General features: G+C 37.5%; 1 protein-coding gene across 1 annotated transcript; it reads right to left on the reverse strand.

Moving 5' to 3' along the window:
• Positions 1–1216: 1216 nt before the first annotated feature.
• On the reverse strand, positions 1217–16939 carry LOC116288285 (deoxynucleoside triphosphate triphosphohydrolase SAMHD1-like). Its single transcript, XM_089033599.1, has 18 exons — positions 16777–16939; positions 16034–16050; positions 15727–15829; positions 15587–15644; positions 14231–14349; positions 13767–13840; positions 13433–13579; positions 12763–12813; positions 11965–12062; positions 10511–10672; positions 9399–9458; positions 8984–9092; positions 8168–8251; positions 6195–6281; positions 5676–5783; positions 4349–4440; positions 2714–2762; positions 1217–2150 (listed from the first exon to the last, which is right to left on the reverse strand). The coding sequence occupies exons 1-18, from the start codon at positions 16781–16783 to the stop codon at positions 2046–2048; spliced, it is 1530 nt and encodes a 509-aa protein (XP_088889725.1). The 5' UTR covers positions 16784–16939; the 3' UTR covers positions 1217–2045.
• Between the last annotated feature and the right edge of the window lie 5871 nt (positions 16940–22810).

Genomic DNA, 22810 nt, shown 5'->3' on the forward strand with positions numbered 1-22810 from the left:
ATTTCACTGGAGGGTTTTTATTATGGGAGAAATTATTTTCATCTCGAATAAAAAATAATTGAAGATTTTTTCCCCGATCTTATTTTTACCTTTCAGTTTCATTCAAATTGTTCTCCCTGTGACTTTCGTATCGGGAGCTCCACTTTTAGGCAGTGTCTAAATTTATATTAGCATTTTTTATGTTTCAAAATAATAGAATTAAAGAAAAGTTAATAAAAGAAAAGTGTATATCTGTTTCTAGAAAGGCTATCAAAACTAATCGAGGAGAAAGGCCGATGATGGACAATAAGGGTCGGGAGATCGGCCAAGACCCCAAAGCAGTACGGGACTACTTTTTTTATTTCGTTATATTCGGTTTTGGATAGTTATTTAGGGTTATTTGGTCTCACTAAAAGGATAGCAGGAATGATAACTCGATTATTTCTGATTAGAAGTGATTCGGCCAAAACCTTCAAAAAACCTTCAAATTTTGGATGCTCTGAAACGACCTCTTGGCTGATCTCAGTCAGCCTAAGTCAGGGCATAGCTATAACTCAGATCGAACCCTGAAACAACCTGTACGGCAGAGCTAATTCACAAATCGAATTGGAATTTATCTTTGGTATAGATTTTACGGAGGGAGGAAAACTGGAGAACCCGGAAAAAACCCTCGAATCAAGGAGGGAGAGACTTAACAAACATTATTCACATGTAATGCCGAATCTAGGAATCGAACCCGAGATTTAGGAATCGAACCCGAGATCTAGGAATCGAATCTAGGAGTCGAACCCGAGATCTAGGAATCGAATCTAGGAATCGAACCCGAGATTTAGGAATCGCATCTAGGAATCGAACCCGAGATCTAGGAATCGAATCTAGGAATCGAACCCGAGATTTAGGAATCGAACCCGAGATCTAGGAATCGAATCTAGGAGTCGAACCCGAGATTTAGGAATCGAATCTAGGAATCGAACCCGAGATTTAGGAATCGAATCTAGGAATCGAACCCGAGATCTAGGAATCGAATCTAGGAATCGAACCCGAGATTTAGGAATCGAATCTAGGAATCGAACCCGAGATTTAGAAATCGAATCTAGGAATCGAACCCGAGATCTAGGAATCGAATCTAGGAATCAAACCCGAGATCTAGGAATCGAACCCGAGAGATGAGACGAGTGAACTACGTACCCCTACGCCACCCTTGATTGCCATTTCCAGACATTCCTTAAAATAAACGTTATTCCTTTACCAATTTTCTATTTTCTCGATGCGTGTGGAACCCCATCCCGAGAATGGTAACACTTTGTTCAAGCAAACGTTTATTTCTTACGAGTTTTTTTCTATATAATCAACAAGCAAATAAGCAATTTCTAGATTTAGCGAGTCTTTTACTTTGGGCATAATGTGGTTAAACAACTTTTAGGTGCACTTTGCATTAATGACTGTAGCAGTTTTCATCTTTGTGCACAGAAGTAACACAAAGTCAAGATTACACCAGTTTTGGTATGACTATGAAAAGCTCGGTGCCGTATCTCCGACTGACAACGTGTTTTTTTTGAAATAGGTGTATGCGTGTCTTGTCGCGACTGTGACTTGGGATGTTTTCTAAAATTTTGATGGGCTTATTTTTACTCACGCAAAAAGTATTTGGTCTGGCAGTGCCTTGACCTCGGCTAAGACCGTGTCTGCGCCTTGTTTATGCCGTGTTCCGGGTATTTGATTGGATGGAGTGCAAGTTCTCAAGCAGTGTGATTGGTTTGGCGTATGCCTTGCCGTGTCCCGACCGTGTTCGTGCCGCGAGCTTTTCACAGTCATACGAAAACTGCTCCGGCTAAGAGAGCAGTATACAGATGAATTTCGCTTAAAGCTAAGTGCAAAATCATAAAATTCATAAAGTTTCTTTATGCATCAATTATTAGGTCGACCGCTATTGGTAGAATAGAACGAAGCTTGTAAGTGGATAAAATAATCAAAGCAGTGAAAGACTACAAAACTACAAAAACCAGAATTACAATTCATATTGGTAGATAATAAGTGCATGCAGGGTGATGGGAACTGGTCGTAGATTAGCAGTCGACGGGTGGAGGGTCATCAGGATCATGAAGATCGTCATCTTCTTCGACTTGACCGTTTGGGTTTTGGTCGGTTCTTGGATCTCTTGGCTCCTGCAACTGATGTCATTAATGCAATCAAGTCAACAATGGCTATTTTTAAGTTTAATTTAGTGTGTGGCTTGGGGTAAGGTCAAAAGAATCGTTCTAAATAAGGACCAGACTTTATTGATTTACATAATACTGGGTACGTTGTTCAGCATACGTACAAAACATCTAAGTTCTGCTATTTTACTTTTACTTTTGGAGATATTTGAAGATAAAATCCACTTCCAGTGGTGGTTGGTACCAAGTAGCCCAACCCCTATTTTAGTGGAATGGTTCAAAATAACTTGATTGAATATCATCATCATCACAACCGTCATGTATCATCATCATCAACAAAGTCATCATCTCCGCCTTCGTCATCATTATTATCAATTGGACGCAATGTTTTCCAATTTCAGACTATTTCACTCTCTCGAGAATAAGCCATTCTTGGTTTTAAGTATTTTTCGTATTGTATTGATGTTTCTTTGCAAGCGTGTTATGTTGTTCGAAAAGTAATAATACTCAAGTGAATGACACATGTTATGAAATGGAAAAACAGTGGATTGAGACTATCAGCCCAAAAATTAGTTTACCTTGTTCTCGACCTCATATCCCCGATGTTTACACCATTCAAGGAAAGCTCTGAAAACAGAATTGTATAATGACAACTTTTCATATCGTTAACCTTTTAACTCGTGGATACGCGAAGCGTAGAAACGAGTTATTGTGAGGGGTCTGAATATGCAAATGTGTCACTCACTCACTTGCTCACTCGTTCAGTAAGATGTTAGCAGATGGATAATTAAACGTTTATCGATCGTCTTACGTCATTCACTTACGACCGTTAAACGAAACTAACAAGTACAATGTTCTTGTAAAATGAAGACCACATTGGCCATTTATATGAGGAAATGAACTGCTGATGTTTCATATGGGATATTTCTAGCACTGTGGACCCACTCTGCACATGCGCATACTCGCAAATAGTTTTACTCTTCGGATTATTTATAATAAAAGAATCAAGGAAAGATGCAAGTTGAAGTAAAATAATACGATTAACGCCTAAAACTAAAATTCCAATGAGTCAAACCTTTTCTTGCTGTATTTTTTTGTATTAAATAGGGTTCGTGCTACTCCTTGAAATCCATGAAAACTACTCAGTGAATTGAAAACACGTTTTTAAGGGCGCTTGATAAGCCCTTGAAAATAGAGAAAACGCCAAAACTCCTGGAATATTCTTTGAATTTAATGCAAATATAATGCTATTTCTAACTTTCCTTTTAAAATAAATAACGATTAAAATTGATTAAAAAGATATAACTAGCTACAAACTAGTGTGAGCTGCGTCGGTGTTTCTAATGAAACAGTAATGATGAAAAGGTAAATTATACACCGTGAAAAGATGAAAAAACTTACTGACGTTTCGGACGCTAGTCCTTCGTCGGAGTAAAAGAGAAAGAAGTGGTAGAAAGGAGTGTATATATGATAGAATAAGACAAAAGAAACCAATGAGAGCAAGGTAGGCAAGGAAACAAAAACAAACAATCAAAAGACAAAAGAAAAGGTTAGTTGAAAATAAAGCGTTCATTAATCCCTTTGTTTCCTTGCCTACCTTGCTCTCATTGGTTTCTTTTGTCTTATTCTATCATATATACACTCCTTTCTACCACTTCTTTCTCTTTTACTCCGACGAAGGACTAGCGTCCGAAACGTCAGTAAGTTTTTTCATCTTTTCACGGTGTATAATTTACCTTTTCATCATTACTGATTAAAATTGATTGAAGAGTTTTCGTATATTTCGCAAATAGCCTAGCTGAATATCTGGGTACTTCTGGTAAGAATGCGTATATTAAAGATCTATTTATCTCAGCTATTAGCCCCGGCTGAATTAGCTGCACTGTAACATTGAATCAATGTTTAAACCACGTTCTAATACAAAAAAACTCATTGTCCTTGAAAATCGAATATTTGTGCTTGAAAAGTGCTTAAAAAGTCCTTGAATTTTGTAACGAAAATATAGCACGAACCCTGATTAAAGTAAAAAGAAACGCTTATGTACAATCGTCAACTAGAGACGGATGCATCGAAAAAAGAACTTTTCATTAGATTTCAAAACGAGAGTCAGATTTCAAGCTATCTTTTTTTCGTTCGTTCGTTCGTTCTTTTACATTTATTCTTTGAAATAAGGATTGTTACTTTTAATAGGTCTACAGGTAAATATCACTTACGTTTTCATCTCTTTTACAGTCTGTTGTTTTCTTTCCTTGCAGTAAACTCTTATCTCCTTTTCAAAAAATACCACAGGCAACATGCGGCTTACCTGCACAAGAAAGCAGAAATATATTTATATTTTTCAAAATGACATAATACAATATTCATAAAAGATCCCTTTCAACTCGTGAATTCATTTGTCATATAATCTTTAATATTAAACGACAATTTCCTGATCTAAATTTCAATTTAATTATTGTTAAAGCGCGCCTTTTACATTACCAACATATTGAATTGTACTTTTCAAACGTAGCATGAAATTAGAGTTTTTGGCCAAGTAAAGAAATCTAAAGAATTAAATGTCCTTATAAACTGGATTCCGGAATCCAAAGCCTAAAATTTCGTGGATTCCGGATTCTGGATTCCCTTACAAGGGGCGAATGTTAGCAGATCGGTAATTCAAAGTTTATTAATCGTCTTACATCATCTGCTACGAGTGTGAAGTTCTGAAACATCGATTTATTACAGGATTTTCTCTATTGGTTTTTATGCCCTGTTCTCAATTTCAGGCAATTTCAAGGTGTTACAATAAATGGACAAGGTAGGAGGCTGACCAACCGTCTTTACACTCGGTACGTTCTACTTGAGGTCGATTTTTTTAAAACGAATTCGATCGCAATCTTACTTCACACGAGCACGAACAGACATTCTCCGTTCATTTTATTTATTGGTATGATCAGGAAAACCAGTTTATATTTCTTATTTCCTTAGCAGAATTATATTCATACAAATATATTTATAAGGCCGTTTCCTTGGTGACCGTAAAGCTACACTAATCCGAAAGCTATTCAACTAGTTTTTATCTCATGTAATAATTTTACAATATACAAATATACAAAAATCTAAATTAATCATTTCTAGCCGAAAGTGAGCCTAGCCGGAAGTTGGGGTCCTGTTTTTAGAGCATACTTATTAAAACCGGAACCACGGAAAATCCGTGGTGAAAAAGTGGATTATGCCATAGCCTCGTTCCTCAGTACTGACCAAGAGTAACACAGGGTCCGTGTGGACGAGATTGGTTTTAGGCGTCAATTCGACGCAACCCCTGTCATTTTTGTCAATATCCAAAACCTTCTTGTCGTTACCTCTCTGAAACGTTTTAACGGAGGCATGTTTTATAGCAGAAATAGAGAGTGTTTGCTGGACATTTTTGAGTGAGTGCATGCCGATGAAGAGATGCATGTGTTACCACATGCTGTTCAGTTCAGTTCCTGATAACTTAACTATGTGCTTACACTGGACTCCAGTCTATTCCCAGGCCGTATATATAACTCATTTATGTACCTGTTCTTTTTTAATCTTAAAAGATTTCTTGTCATTATCTTTGGCATAGAAGCGAACTTTTCCTACTGGGTCTTTGTCATCAGTACCACCATACTTGAAAGACCTCAGCTGCAGTTCAAAGCATAACAATTAGTGACATTTTGTTTTATATACAGGGGAGATATTACATACAGTAAATACTGGCCTGCGGCCTTAGCCGCTGAGAAACTATGACGATAGTATTTTAGAAGCTAAAACAAAGTGTTGTCCTTCTGAAGGAACATATTACCTCCCGCAACATACGATCTGGTGAAGAATATCTTCTGGCTGCGCCACGGACTAATTCTAAGAGCTATAGGATAGAGTGTTCTTGACTACTAGCCCAAGGCTTTACAACACCTTCGCAAGCTGTGATAGAGCCAGATTTCAAGTTTTATTTTGAAACGCCTTCCTAAATCGGCCAAAAATATTTAGAGAAATCGAACATGTACAAAAACTGACAACAAACTTTAAAACTTTGTCGTTTAGCATAACAAATACCTGCACAACAATATCATCTTCTTTCAACTCTTCTGCATTTTCCTTGACAATCTCCAATATCTCTTTCTGCATGACAGGAACACCTTTCTACATGCAGTTAGAGAGATAAAAACAACTCGAATTAGTTCCGGTAGTTTGTATTCCATGGCTTTGAGCACATGTCAAACGAATGACATGAACTGCTTGAAACGTTGGTGAATATACCTCTAAGTGCATTTAACCTCTGATATAATACGTTTAATATTGATTCTACATGAAGTGAATAGTTGAATCGTGGTAAAATATTTCTTGATTTGAGTGTTGTGTCTTTATGTTATGAAGGATTATAGTTCCAATATGGTACATTACTGTGACGTCATCAAAGGCTTTTGGATATATTTGTTTTACTCGTACTGCCTAAACACTGGCCATTATGTGAAAAAACAGCCCCTAATGAAACAACCCGACCCCAGCTTTGAGCCTCTCGCCATCGGTCATGCATAACAAATTTTGTACAAAGAAAATGTGTTGTTTGTGGGGCGGTAACATGTGTAATCAAGGGGGCAAATCAGAAATAAATTAGTTTATTGGTCTTCCTGTGATATATAATTTAATTGATTGATCTTCCTGTGGGAACGCGTATGCGGTTTTCTTAAAAGTCGCGCTGGCTCGTAAGTAAACAAATATTGCGCATGATCGGGTTTCGGCCAATCAGCATCAGAGAATTACCAACGCACTTTGCAGCATGCTAATTACGTTTTTTTTTGGCCAGCTGTTTATCGTGAAAATCTAGCATTAACATAAATTAGCAATCAAAACAAGATACTTTATTCAAAACATTTAGCGAAACGTTTTTATTGAAGGAAATTATAAAAGAGGAGAGAAAGAAAGGAGAACACTCTACATTCATTTTTTGGCATTGGCGCCGGTGGAAAATACGAACACGAAATTTTAGCATTTCTGCCGCGAAAGCAAATAAAGAGGCCGTGGGCCGTAAAACGGATTGTCGTGTGTTAGTGAATGACAAAATTCCAACGTCTTTTTTGTAAAACTTGAGTTCATTTTGCGTAAAAGGCAACAACAAGCTCTTATCTTCTGACGAATAAAGATTCATTAAACTGATTAAGTTGATAATAAAGGTAGACTTTATTGGTACATGTTGAACGATATTCGTCTGGCAATTCTTCTAAGTTCATTATAGGGCTTACTATAAAGCTAAGGCAAACAGCAGAATGCAAATAGGGAAAAAATAATGAAGCACTAGATTGACCAATAAAGGATTCACATTATTTATTTTCTAGAATTAAAATATATACTGGAATTGCATCTTTAAAACAAATACTTTTCTTCAAAAATTGGATTCAGAACATGTAACTTACAGAGTTATCAGAGTAGCTTATCCTTCTGCCTTGATGATGAAATCAATTTCGAAATTGACTTTAAACTGTAGATTTGATGAGTTTTTTTGAAGTTACATTATTATCAGTTTGAAAGATCGCTTATAAATTTCACTTTGAAATCCCAAAGTTCGTACCAAAATATGCACTTCTGGCGAACAAAATGCTGAAGTTTCGTGAAATCAACTGTGAATATCAAACATCAAAGATGGCGGTGTACATAAAATACTCTTTAACCGGGACGCATTGGGACGCATATATTTGTAATAATTTACCTCATTAAGTGGCAGTAGCAACCCAAGTAGGCCTAAACCTGATGTGGATTGTCGAAAGGTTTGAAAAAGTTTCACTTTCACAGTTTTCAGCTTTCCCCGTCCTCTTCCCTTGGATTCCGCAGTCTTTGGTATTTACTTGAGCCTACGCTATTTTTCGCGGAAAACTTTATTCGTCAGCACACGTCAATACCACAGGAAAACCAATCAACTTATTTATTTATTTAGTATTTGTCCTGCAACCTTCAACCGACGTTGTAGCCGGGTCGCGCAGTGAGAAGAAGTAAACCAAGAAAATAGTTCAGTTTGATCATTTGAGACTCACCTTGTCTGGGTTGTCTTTGGGAATCGTGAACCCAATGAATTTATACAACTTTCGTTGTTCTATTTTCTCCAAGATTTCCTTTGCCTGTATCATGCAAGGTAAAGTAGTTGTCATTATATATTATGATTATTTCTATAAAGTCAGTCACCTGAAAAGCTACAAACCTGGATCTGGCACATCCACACACACACACAAACACACACACACACACACACAGACACACACACACACACACACACACACACACACACACACATATATATATACACTGCGGTTTGCATAAACTTTGACCGTTTATATATATATATACAAGTATATCAAAAGTATTATGGGATATCCTCCATCATAAATTTTTTTCGAGTTGTCTATCATTAGGGCTTTCTGAAAAAAATATCAAGAAAGATATCCCGCCCTGTCTGATATACTTTCGATATACTTGTATTTATATTTGAAACGGCCATAAATTTTGCAAACGGCTGTGTATATATATATATGAGTGGCCGTGTTGTATCCGATATACAACCACGAGGCGTAGCCGAGTGATTGTATATCTGATACAACACGGACATGACTTATCAAACGTCTAGGTTAGTTCCTTTGTGTTTCACTAAAATTTTCAAAATTAAAGTGAATCTGCCCAAGAAAATCCAACTTAAAGTTTATGCAAATGAACACAGTTTTGTATCAGATTTACAACACTCTTCACGGTCGTGATTTCTGTTGTGTTTTCATCATGCATTATTAATGAGTTTGATAAATTTGTATACTTGATTGCAGTAACCTGTACTCAATAAATAACCAAACTACTGTTCTTACCTCTTTTAAGCCCTTATCAGTTGAATAGAGGATTTGATAATACACGTGGTCTGTCAGTTTAGTGTAAGCAACCATGTCATCTATCGCTGTCGATATCGTACTTGGTTCTCTATACGTTTGACAAAGATGTTAAGTAGTTAAACCAATCTTTAAAATAACTTATTTATATCAACCAGCTAAAATTGAGTTGATCGTCGGTTTACGAAATCGGGTAGAGAACAATGCCTTTCATATGCCATCAACAGGAGTCTGTTGCTTTCAATCTGAACAACAGCTGAATGACCCTTATTTAACTCGCCCTCATTGAAAGGCAGCATTTTTAGTATGTTTATTTTAGGTTTTTTGTGTGAATGGGCTTATTGCACCTTGTACAAAAATCCAGGATTCCTTACAAAGGGGTCGAGACAAAGCTTACCGCCCATTTTCTCCTTTGATCTTAAGATGTTTATCTGCCTTTTCTAGAGCCTCAGTTATCCTGTAAAACAAATTTAAATATAATCTCCCGTTAACAGTTATAATCTAATAATAGATAATGTCGTATCAGCAGCAGAAATAGATAGAGAATAGGGATTCAGCAGTGTTAGACCGTATTCACTTACTTATTCTTTAGTTATAATCTATAACTAATTATCCTCGTAGATCAGCCTAACACAATTTCAATTTCAATTTTCAATTTCAGTTTATTTACACTGGTTTTTTTTTTTCAATTTTATATAATAGAATTACAAGAATATATATAGTTGGATAATATTTAGAATTTTTAATATAATTAACAATATGATAGGTGTAAGTGTACGACAGCCAAAGGAGCTAAGCTTTCTAGTTGGCTGTCGTAATTTTCATTTAGGGTCAAAAAAGAAAAAGAAAAAAACTACAAGGCTATAACACAGATATCGTCTGGCAGATCGTCCTGCGCAATCCTGGAAATACTCGTGCCGGCAAATGACGCCGTGCTACTCCTGAGCTTCTAATCAGCCACTATTATCTTAGAGCTGGCTGGGTTATTGCAAGTTATAGCCTATGAGCAGCCCGACTTTATCTCTGGTAAACTAGACTGAGTTAAGCACGTTAATGAGGAGCAAGTTTTCTATGATAAGTTTTATTTGCTCGTGCATGTGTAAATAAAAACTCATCAAGATTTTCCTTGTCAAGTGCACTTGTTCCACAAGAGCTGGCATGCTAGCTTTTGAGCAAAGCAACTTGCCAAGGAAAACTTGACAAATTATGAAATTTCCTCGTCTGTATCGGCCAACAAGAGAAACTTGACAAGAAGTCCCGGGCGCTCAGCGGTCGCTTGGTCTAGCTGTCCAGCGGTCGCTACAAAAGCTTGTCAGACTTCAAGGTTTATTCGCGTAAACAACCAAATAAAACATGTCAAAACTTGTAATGTGTTTTTCATACACATGAGCAAGTAAAACTTGACAAGTACACTTGTCACAAAAAACTTGCTCGTCTGTAACCTGCTAAAGTCGGGCTTCACTAAAGGCTTTGAACTGTAATTAGGAGACATTGGGATACTTGACTTACATCATTTCGATGGCGTTTACCGTCTTATGCTGACAAGCCTTTTTATGGATACTAAGTCTTGTGTGGAACAAATCGTAGATATTTCCCGCCGCGATGTCACGATAGCAAATCTCTGCTAAACCTTCTTCTGATTTGATCACTCTTGCCAGCGGTATACATCGCCTGCAGATGTTCGCAAAAATACAATACATTTTAATTTGCAAACATAATACATTTCAAGTTAGACATTATTTCAGCTAAATTACAATGTACAGGTTTAGTTTTTGTATAATATAAAGCAGTTTCATTTGTAATTTTTCATTTTTGAATGCCTAGAGGCTAAATTAACTAAAAGTTTTCGTGTTTCGTGTTTCGTGCCACTAGTCTTTTAAAGTTATATTTGTTATGAGCATAATTTAAATTAAATTAGTTGAATATGGATATATACAAAATACACACTTATACAAGAATGTTTTATTGAATCTTTTATTATGTTTGTAGTCTTTAACAACAGGTTTTAAATCATGAGGCGTAGTTAGTGGTTTTGGAGGTTTTAGACCCGAATCTGCAGTTTTATTGAACAGCTCAAAAAAAATCACGAATAATGTATAAAAATTAGGTTGAATAAGCCAGTTCATAGTTAAAGAATCGTTTTTAGTACACATGCGATTTTATCCCGAATTTCTCGCCTTCTTTCGTTTAATTAAGAACAGAAGAAGGCTTAGACAAAAGAGGGTGAGAAATTCGGGATAAAATCGCATGCGCACTGAAAAAGATTTTCAAACTACGAACTGGCTTATTTAAGCAGCCGTAAAAGTCATGTGCGCAGTCAGTTCAAAAAGGACAGAATGCCAACTTCAAGACAGGGGCATAAGTCGACGAGATTTTGTGGGCTCTAAGTCTTTATATAAATTTGGAGTTACTTTTATTTTGATAAAGTTGTCTAATTTATATAAAGAATACTAATGAAGATGACTTAAATCGAGATCGCGTAACAAAAGTTAGAATAAACGATTTCCGAGATGCACGAGCGCTTTCATAAATATCGCAGGCGCAGACATTAAAACGAGGCATTTTCGGGCAGTGTGATAAGAAACCTTTGGGAACCATAGAGTTAAAGGTGATTTTTAAAACCCTTGAAAAGATTTTTTCTAAAGTGAGCTATAGTTTCTTTAAAAGTTATTATCCTGCTCCTCAAATAATAAAAGAAACTTCAAAGTATTTCTTCGTTAACATAATTTTCAAAGTGTTGTACGTATTTTCCATAGCGAGCGTAATAGTCTTCCCGAAAATGCCTCGTTTTAGAATAATAGCACGCGATACATTTGACAGCGTTCGCGCATCTCGGAAAAGATCTATTGAATTGAATGTAATCGAGCATATCAACCAGACGGGTTTTTATCACTTTTTCCTGGCTAATAGTAATGGCTTACAGATTTTCTTTAATATTTACAGATTACAGTCTGATAACTTACATGTGATCAAAGGAGCTCTTGATGCCAAGATATCGACAGTCACGTGCAAAGTAATCCCACTTGTCGACGTCTATACCGTTGATCTTGTTAGCGACAATCTTCAATAATCAAGGTCGGTGGAAAAATAATAATAGTTAGGTATTAGAAGTCATTAATTAGGTATTAAAAGTTATTAATTAGGTATTAGAAGTTAATAGTTTGGTATTAGAAGTTAATAGTTTGGTATTAGAAGTTTCAGCACGCTTTTCAGGTTCCTTCAGCCCAAAGCCAAAGATTCTAACTTATTTTAGAAGCTGCTGAGCACGCAGAAAATGATAACGGCTCTAACCATAACATGCTCATTAAGGACGTACGACGTTCATGGGCAAACGATCCCATCTTCAGATTTTTTTATATGCTAGAGATAAAATGAGCACATTGAAAAAGGGGTTTCACTGACTTTAGATTACACGGACGTTTGCCCTCAGTTTTGCGATAAAAACGCATGGAACCGCTACGCAAACATCTAAACCGTGGAAAAAAAAGCCATATTATTGTATTGTATTTTCACATAACTGTAAGAAAATGACCCGATAATTGTCTAGCATTTAAACTTTACGATGATTAGAAATATGAAATGTTATTGGGCAATAAGTGTGGACTTCGCATAAAATTTTATAAGTCCAACTATGCACAAAGTATGTGATTTTAATTTGATGCCATATTACCTTTAAAGTTAGGTATTATGGATTACAGCCTACGTGCCACACAGGCATAGCAAGGATGCGCGCGTGCAATGACCATGAACATCCTTCATACCTCAAAAAGAAAACGCGGTTTATTCTTTTCTCTTCCGACTACTTTCCATTCCTAAAACAATAGAAAACAGCAGACGTCGATATCAGTTGATTTAACTATACCTTTATTTGAGAGTGGCACCCAGTGAAAACTGACCAATTTGGTGCAGCTTAACTCAAACTAAACTGAAATACAATAAATAGCACTGAGACACAGCAGCCAACAATAGGAACAGTACTTTGTTTTGGGGTTTTAATCGTGCCTTGTAAACTTTACACCCAACATCAACTTTCCCGGGCGCGCACAGGCCCTCACAAGTATTTCTCCATGTTATCAACCAGTCTTGTTATGATGCACTCGTTCCCAAGTTCTGCGTTTCAGCCCCCACCCCTACCCTCAAGAAATCAAACCCTTGCTCTCCCGATCATTTTCTCCTTTGTAATATGAACAAGGCTTAAAATGTATTATTCAGCGATAGGGTTTTTTCGAACACCTTTCCGTCGGTCAAGGTTATACTGATGCTTGAATAATAATAATAATAATAATAATAATAATAATAATAATAATAATAATGATTGTAATGATAATTATAATAATCATAGTCATAATCATAATCATAAAATAATAATAATAGTAATGATTAATGGCTGGGCTTGTTCGATATGCTTGATCTTATCAGCGGTTTTCATACCTCTTCAGAAGTTGGTGTTTCACCAGTCATTAATTTCTTGATAAAACATTTGTCTCTGTCACCAAGGCCGTATTCTTCAAACATGTGCTTAACATTGGGGTTCGATTCAATGAGATGAACAAACATTTGTTCACTGGCTACCTCATGCTGAAAATGAATACGAAATTCAGAGATCAGGTAACTGGGATTGTTTGGTCCAGGATCCAAATAATGGGGATTTGTCTCAAAAACTTCTAATTGGATAAATAGCGACTATCAGGCTAGTCCTGAGCCTTCGACCGAGCAATCACTCCCTACGTAAAATATTATCAAATGAATAAAGCTTTACACTTACCGACCAATCAGTCCGTTCAGGTCTCACTTTTGGAATAAAATCGTTGTCAAACATATGGGAAAATGGTCCATGCCCTGACAAAGTACCAAATATATTACGTGTAGTTTAGTAAACAAGCAGGAGTGTTTGTTTGTGTTTGTGTTTTACATCTGATAAAAGCGAACCGCGAGTTGAATTTTAGGAAGACGTACTTCTTTGCACGCATGTGCAAAGGGATGACTTTATCGGGTATTAATCGCAATCGATTGTTTGGAATTTCAGCGATGATCACGAATTATTTACAAAGTATCGAATGATTAACAATGTTATATTTAAAACTGTGAAGTAATAGACCTCTTTACCTTGGGTATAATGTTTTCCCATTTCAAGCCACGTGTCATTCCCTAGAGTATGACACGTGGTCTGAAATGGAAAAAACATTACGTGCAAGGTTAAGAGGTCTGTTTAAAGCTTCAGTTACTCACCCAAGTCATGACAAAGGCCGGCAATTGTGACGCATAACACGTCTTTGTCGTCAATATTTAACTCTTCTCTTTGTTTCCTTCTCAAGCTTTCTACGAAATAGCCAGCAAGATAGGATGTCCTGTAAAAGTTGATTAAATACTAAAATAAATTTTACTAGATGTACACTATATTGGCCAATATTGGCCTTTCCGAGGTTGCGCGGAAAACTGGTAACAAGTAGGGAGCGCTCTGCATCATGGGGCTGTTTTAGAGGACGCTCCCTGAATATTTATCAAGCGTTGAATTTTTTTTTTTTTTTTTTCGCTGCTGCTGTTAAATATTTATCGAAGCAAGTCCGGTTTTACGAACAATAGAACAAACTACATGTTATACGAAAGAAAACTTAGGAGAGCACGTATTATGTACTTATTGACTGAGTGGGAGGGCCGTACGGGAAAATATTTGGCTCAAGGTTATGTCGTACGGACCGAGCGCAGCGAGGTCCGTACAAATGACCGAGAGGCAAATATTTTCCCGTACGGCCCGACCTAACTCAGTCAATAAGCATTTTATCATATGAGCCTCACGAAAATAAAAATAATTAAGAAAAAGAAAGCGCGCGGATTCGAGCAGGACCGGACGGGTTTTTCCGGCCCGCTTACGTCAACCCGTCCGGCCCCCATCACGTGACTTTTTTCCAATGGTTTTATTAGAGCGCGCGAGCAGGGCCGTACGGGTCATATGATAAAAACTTCTACTTAGCAGACAGACACTATTTTTCCAAACTTGACGCTACCTTTGACGTCGACAGAACTAGAACCTGGAAGACCTATTGTTCTAAATGCCGCTTTTACAATGTCACCTGCTGTTTGTAGTTTTTTATAAGTATTTAGTATTTGTAAAACGTTTGTGTTGGAGGAACTTTATATGGGACTCTTGTCCTTTTGTTCTTTCCCTTTATAAACTAGTTTTTTTCTTTTTCTTTTCTTTTTTTTTTTTTAATTCTTTTTTGCGTGTGTGTGTGTGTGTTTTTCTTCTTCTTCTAAAGTACTAGTTGTAAAGATAACAAATAAATAAATGAATAAGTTCGAGTACCGTCGATGTATAAAGCATAATCGGTGGATTGAGTTGAACGCCGTATAATTAAATTTGTATATATTTAACTGAGCTTTCGGACATTGGTCTTTCGTTGGAGTACGAATAGCGCCGTACGTGAATGTTTAAAAAAATTTACATGTTAATTTAAATGTAAACTTTATTTCCAGGTGGCCCTTTTAAAATTAGCAAAAAATATCACATCCAAATACTAAACATATATGATACTAACATTAGATATATAATAATAATTAAGTCCAATGATCCAATGATCGACTTACCCTATCGAGTGTTCGAACCTGTTGTGCGATGCTCCCGGATAGACAAAATAAGTGCCACCTAAAATGAACCATTTTCATGATAAATAACAACACTTTTCTTTAGAAAAAAGAACTGAAACCAGTCGTCAATCGAAACGCACCCATCTGCTTGATGCAGCGAAGACGTTGAAATTGTTCCGTGTCGATGATAGCGACACATAGTGGGTGCATCTCAATATAGCCATGAATAGAATCATTGAATACCTAATACAAAAAAAATGTCACTTATCAGTCGGAACTAAAGATGAATCAAGTCAAAGGAGTAAAAAATGAAATTATTAATGATGGTATGGAGTATTAGAGGCACATATTTTTAAAAGAGCTGTATAATTAATCGATTGTGTGTGTGTTTTTGGGTTAGAAAAATGTTGCGATGCGATAAATTCAGTTTCCACTGATATTTCTTACCTTTGGTTTTTTCTCGTCTGCAACGTAAAGAATGAATATGAGCATATACTGTTCTATATTTTCTAGAATGTTAAAACTTCCAAAGATTTCCTTTTACACAAACGTATATATGCCTCTTTCAAAAAAGGTTGTCGGGGCCAAAGGAGATTGGCGATAATGGATAGGCGATAGGTCATGCCAAGACAGATGGTATGCTAGTAGGTTTATGCTAAACAGGAATAATGGTTTTGTCGACTACAAAAAACACTGAATATCTCAACGTTAACCTCTGTGTTCTTGATGAGAGCAATAAGAAACACAAGTCATTCCATCTATTAGAGAGTTTTAGATTGACTTTTTTTCTCCCCGCAAACGGCAAACGTGACCACGTTTTCATCGTTTTCCTGTATTTTACTTTACCTTTTACCTTCTCACCAAAGAAACGAGAGAGAGAGTAGTGAGACAGGTTTATAATTAGTGATAAGCCTGAGATGCGGATTAACTTTGATTGGAAGAACAATGTCTTCAATGCCTTTTGCAAAAACTTTTACGCAGCGAAATAGCATGTTGAAAAGGGCTGAGGAAAAAGGAGCGATAACTTCAGAACATATATAGGTATGTATAGAGCGAACGCTGATCAGTGTCGAGTTAAAAAAAATATTAGTTGGTTAAAGCCATTTTGTATCTAAGATAGAAATACATAAAATTTAATTTTATTCAATCGAAAACGGAAAGAGAAAATGGTTAATAATGTCCTCACTTACCGACCATTTCGAATAGAATTGTAGTGCAAGCTAACGATCGTTAGTTATCCTCGACACCAAATAGAAATGGCCTTAAAATTAGAAGCTAGAGTCTTTAAGGATCACTAAAGCGTGATGCACATTGTCTATATGCCGTGTTTGGTAGTCTCCTTCAGACGTCACGTGAATAATTTTTCACCAGCTGCCCTCAAGAAATCGGGAGGGTTTTAGTGTGCGTCAATCAGTGTTTCCATGACATCTTTCAAGCTGGTTTGGTATGCTCGTTGCAAGAATTAAAAAAACATTTATTGGGCTATTCTTTTATGAGATTCTGCATGTATTGATGAACAGTTTCAAAAAACGACTTCTATAAAACTGTGGAAGCAAGCGAACGATCGTTTGTTATCCTCGCCACCAAGATAGAAACGGCTTATCGTTAGATTCTTTCAGGTTCGCTTTCGTTGTCACGTGAATAATTTTCCCACCAGCTGACCTTAGCCGATAAATATTTCTAAGAAATCGAAAGCGTTCTATTATTAAAAGAATGCGTGTTTCAAGGATTTACAAAACATTTGGTCATCTATTTTTTATGAGACCAAGATGTTGTATTGATGAAGAGTTTCAAAAACTGACTTCTATAAAACTGTGGAAGCAAGCGAACGATTATTAGTAATCCTCGCAAAGATAGAAACGGCTTATGGTTATAGATTCTGTCAGATTTGCTTTCGTTATCACGTGACTAACATTTCCAAGAAATCAAAAGTGTTTTAAAAATTATTAAAAGAAAGCTCGTTTCAAGTATTTAAAAAGCATTTAGTCACCAATTTTTTTAATGGGGCTAAATGTAATTTAGGCAAAGTTAAAACCACAACTAAGCCTGCTAGCCTAAGCAACGTTGGCCAGCGGACCATCCATGCTACGCATGCGCCCACGCTCCGGGTGGCGTGTTCACTAGCTGGCTTGTAGCTTGTATGCCATCTTTGCATCCTTGCCATCGTACAATTTGCATTTCTTTGTCGCTTGCTTTTATCGCTTTTGGACTACCCAGTTAATAGCAATGGCCGATCCACCGTTTCCACAGTCTTCTCCAATTTCTGCCGAATTGCTAGAGGTTATTCAAGCCGCCGTTGTGTCAGCTATAGCAAACAGAGAACAACCAACCTCGTTCGCCCCAGCGAACACAACAACGACTTCGAGCTACTCAATGGGCATTTGTCATTGGTCTGGGTCACTCGCCAGTACCACCGAAGCTCGTTACCCAGACTGTCACTGGGCGGTTTATCGATCTGAGCGACTTGTCTGCTCGCTAACCTCACTCCAGCAACTGAGGACGAACCACAACAGATGTTGGACGGCCGGCTGGTGTTATCATCCAAGACGAAGAAAAACAAACGCCTCATAGAAGATATCCTTAGCTGGATGGAGGCCTTTTCTATCTACATGCTTGTGCTGACCCACACTGTATTTCCCCAATAGATGGGCTGATCTCACAAGATATAAGTTGTTGATCCTCCGCACTCATCGCCTGTTCGGCGAACGCTGTTGGCTCCCCCACTCGATAAGCCTTTCGAGAAACACAACTGACCAAACCAGTCTGCATCTCGTGGAACAAGGGTAGATATGTGTCGCCTTTAATACACTCCTTGCCGATACTTGCAGAAATGTAGAAATCAAAAAAAAAATTATTGTAAGCCCTTATGTCATCTCTTATTTTGCTTATTGCTTCGACACTTTTGGTCGAATTATTATCGCATTTATCACTAATTATTATGTTGATATATTGCTACGGCTGTTCTGCTTGTCGTATTAATATGGTATCCATCACTTTTGACACTTCTATATTGCGTCAACCGTACCGTTGCCTATTGCTACGACAGTGTGCTTGTCGTATTATCGTTGCATTTGTCATTATTATTCATATTTTGCTACGACAGTGTGCTTGTCGTATTATCAATGCATTCGTCTTTATTGTTGCTACATTGCTACGACATTTTGCTTGTCTTATTACTGTTGCATTAATGACTTATTGTCGAATTATTATCGCATTTATCACTAATTATTATGTTGATATATTGCTAGGGCTGTTTTGCTTGTCGTATGGTATTCACCACTTTTGACACTTCTATATTGCGTCAACCGTTGCCTATTGCTACAACAGCTTGCTTGTCGTATTATTATTGCATTCACCACATATTGTTGCTACTTCGCCACGACAGTTTGATTGTCGCATTATTATTGCATTCTTCATCATTATTGCTATTTTGCTACGACAGTGTGCTTGTCGTATTATCGTTGCATTCGTCATTATTATTGCTATATTGCTACGACAGTGTGCTTGTTGTATTATCGTCGCATTCGTCATTATTGTTACTACATTGAAACGACAGTGTGCTTGTCGTATTATCATTGCATTCGTCTTTATTGTTGCTATTTTGCTACGACAGTGTGCTTGTCGTATTATTATTGCATTAATAACTGATTGTCGAATTATAATCGCATTTATCATTATTTATTATGTTGATATATTGCTAGGGCTGTTTTGCTTGTATGGTATTCATCACTTTTGACACTTCTATATTGCGTCAGCCGTTGCCTATTGCTACAGCTTGCGTGTCGTTTTATTTATTGCTTTTACCACATATTGTTGCTACTTCGCCACGACAGTTTGATTGTCGCATTATTATTGCATTCTTCATCATTATTGCTATTTTGCTACGACAGTTGCTTGTATTATTATTGCATTCGTAATTATTGTTGCTATTTTGTTACGACAGTTTGCTTGTCGTATTATTATTGCATTCGTCATTATCATTGCTATTTTGCTACGACAGATCGCTTGTCGTATTATTATATCATTCGTCATTATTGTTGCTACATTGCTACGACAGATCGCTTGTCCTATTATTAGTGCATTCGTCATCGTTGTTGCTACATTGCTACGACAGTTTGCTAGTCGTATTATTATTGCATTCGTCATTATTATTGCTATTTTACTACGACAGATCGCTTGTAATATTATTGCATTCGTCATTATTGTCGCTACATTGCTACGAAAGTTTTCTTGTATTATTATCGCATTCGTCATTATTGTTGCTACATTACTACGACAGTTTGCTTGTCGTATTATCATTGCATTCTTCAATATTGTTGCTACATTGTTACAACAGTTTGCTTGTCGTATTATTATTTGCATTCTTCATTATTATTGCTACATTGCTACGACCGATCGCTTGTATTTTCATGGCACTCTTCACTTCATGGTTGCTACATTGCTACGACAGTTTGCTTGACGTCGTATTATTATTATTATCACATGATTCGCTATACCCCTACGTTTGCTTGTCGTTTATCCATGTATCCATCATTGATGATATCTTCTCTATTGCTAGAACAGTTGACTCGGCGTTTTACCGATGTATCCATCATTGATGATATCCTCTCTATTGCTAAAACAGTTTGCTTGTCGTTTTACCGATGTATCCATCATTGATGATATCTTCTCTATTGCTAAAACAGTTTGCTCGGCGTTTTAATTGTTGATATGCAGTACTTCAATATTTTCTACATTGCATTGGCTTCGCTACCACCATCGCCCTCGCGAAGACTATTTTGCTTGTCATATTGCTTGTCTTGGTATTCCCCTTCCCTTCGATAGTCTGCATGTCGCATAGTACTACTTACGCCTCGACTTTCTCTGCGTAGCGTTGCTTTACCTTAAACTTCGTCCATTCGCTTCGCGTAGTACTCCTGCGTTTCTCCTATCATGCTGCCCTATGCCGCAACTGTTCGTTTGTCTATTAAACGGCTTGGCATCTCGGCAGTTTGGCTTGTCGCAATTCGATAGCAACTTACCTTTACATCCCAAGAAGTGTGAGGGTCCGTCTTCCACCCCGGTAGTGCTAGGGATCTAGCTCAACTCAGTTAATCAACTGCCCGCCTCCCAACGAAGAAGCTTACCCGTTTGCAACTTCTTTTGGACTCCTGGGCCGATCGTCGATGGTGCCACCACGCAGCCAAAGTCGTTTGGCCGGGTCGCGCCTGTATTCGACGCAGGATCATTACCCTGTCCTGCTTCAGGAACCACCGTCACCCCATTCGACTTAATTCCGAATTTCATTTAGATTTGAGCTGGTGGCGAAATGTTTTGGAGTCCTGGAATGGCGTTAACTTCTGGCTTTACTCAGGTTTATCTCACCCTCCCTCGATCGTCGTGACATCGGATGCCTCGGTTGCCCTAGGTTATGGAAAATTCTGGGGCGAGGACTGGTTTAACGGTCTCTGTTTCGTGAACCAACAGCTTTATCCATCACGTAGAAAGAGCCTTTCCATATTATCATCGCAGGTCATGTTTGGGGTTATGGTTGGCCCTAGCACCACATACTTTTTAGAACTGACAACGAAGCAGTTACAGCAATCCTCCACTCTCGCACAGCAAAGGTGTCATGTATCATGGGCCTGTTTTCGCTAAGGGTGTTTCATATACAATGGCAAAGCAAACTCTCCCTTGTGTGCGGTGGATGCGTCAATTAAGTATCTGGCCACTCGTGGTGATTCACCTGGCCCACTCTTCCTCCTTCAATCTGTTTTGCCTCTCAGTCGCACGATCTCTTCAGCACCAACTGGCTTATGGACATTCTGAAGGTAGGCAATGTCCCTGGCAACTACTCCAGCCACAGTTTCCGCATCAGCACGGCCACAGTAGCCCCCCACAACGGCGTCCCAGACCACCTAATTCAAACACTAGGCCGTTGGTCAAGCGATGCCTTTAGGGTTTATATTAGAACCCCGGTAGCCTCTCTGGCTTCGGCAAATCGTGTTAACTACACATTAAAGGCTCATTGCTCGACTAGAGATTAGCGTTTGTGCCCCTCTGTTGCTTTTGTTTTATTACTTGGTCCTGGGTGCTTGGACTTCGTTTGGTAGGAAGGTCCCATGGTAACCGGTCACATGTTCTCTACCAAGCACCCTTGGTCGAGGTCGGAAGTTGGGTTGTGGCCCGGTTGCCATGGTTACCTCCTTGCTGGGGGATATACTCGCGTAACCGGACCCCGCACTGGTACCTAGCCCAAACTTATTAGTTGATGAGTTTTAATTAGAAAAAGATGCCGTATTGATGAACAGAATTTCGCCTATTTTGTCCGGATTTCGTATTCAGAGTCTATTTGACGTCTATTAGGCTTCGGTGAACTGGTAAAAAATTACAGCTTAGTATTTTTCCCATTTGGGTCGCTATCAATCTTTCTGAACGTCGGCTAATAAATAGATTTGTGTGACAAAAACACTGCAAAACTGAAAATAAGTTTGAGGAAAGGTATACCAGTACTATATTGATATAGGTTGTCTATGACGCAGTTTGTTTTGTCTGATTTTCATTTAAATTACCAACTATGCAGTAACCTTTAAATAGTATATAATAAGATAGCAAAGTGAAGTCACTAAACCAGTCAAATATATATTAGACTAATACACATTACATTACTAATAACCTCTACGTGTTCACGCTTAAGGTGGTTTGACTGTAATTTAAAAAAACTAGTCAATGTGAAATAGTCAAATCGACACAAAAGAAAACAATGGAATTAGGGTCTACTAATGTATATTAGTCTAATATATATAGAGTGGTTTTTTAAAAACCCGTGAAATACATTTTAGCGTATTACGCTTTAATACACTTTATTGGCCGCATTTTCTTTTGATTTTCTTTTGTGTTTTCGGTGTATTACAATTTATTACACCTTATTCATTACACTTTGTTTCACGGGTTTTTAAAAAACCACTCTATTTGAATAATCCTTTGGAAGTAGCTTGGCGCCTCGCTTGAGCGCTTTGTGTTGGACCAGTGAACCGATGTATGGAAAATGGTGAATATAGCATGGTTCAAAGATTCATTTTATTATTGGAAGTTTGATTTACAGCAACATGGAAGTCAAGCATCGAATAATAAAATGAATGTTTGAATCTTGATAGGGACGCATGAGCGAGTGTGACTGTAAACATTGCATCCACCCATAGTCACAATAGCAGCCTATTGTTCCTAGATTACAAGCCAGAAAAC

This window comes from Actinia tenebrosa, unplaced genomic scaffold (assembly GCF_029948245.1).
Source record: "Actinia tenebrosa isolate PJP-AT-01 unplaced genomic scaffold, QUT_ActTen_1.0 PGA_scaffold0__85_contigs__length_37466705, whole genome shotgun sequence".
NCBI lineage: Eukaryota > Metazoa > Cnidaria > Anthozoa > Actiniaria > Actiniidae > Actinia > Actinia tenebrosa.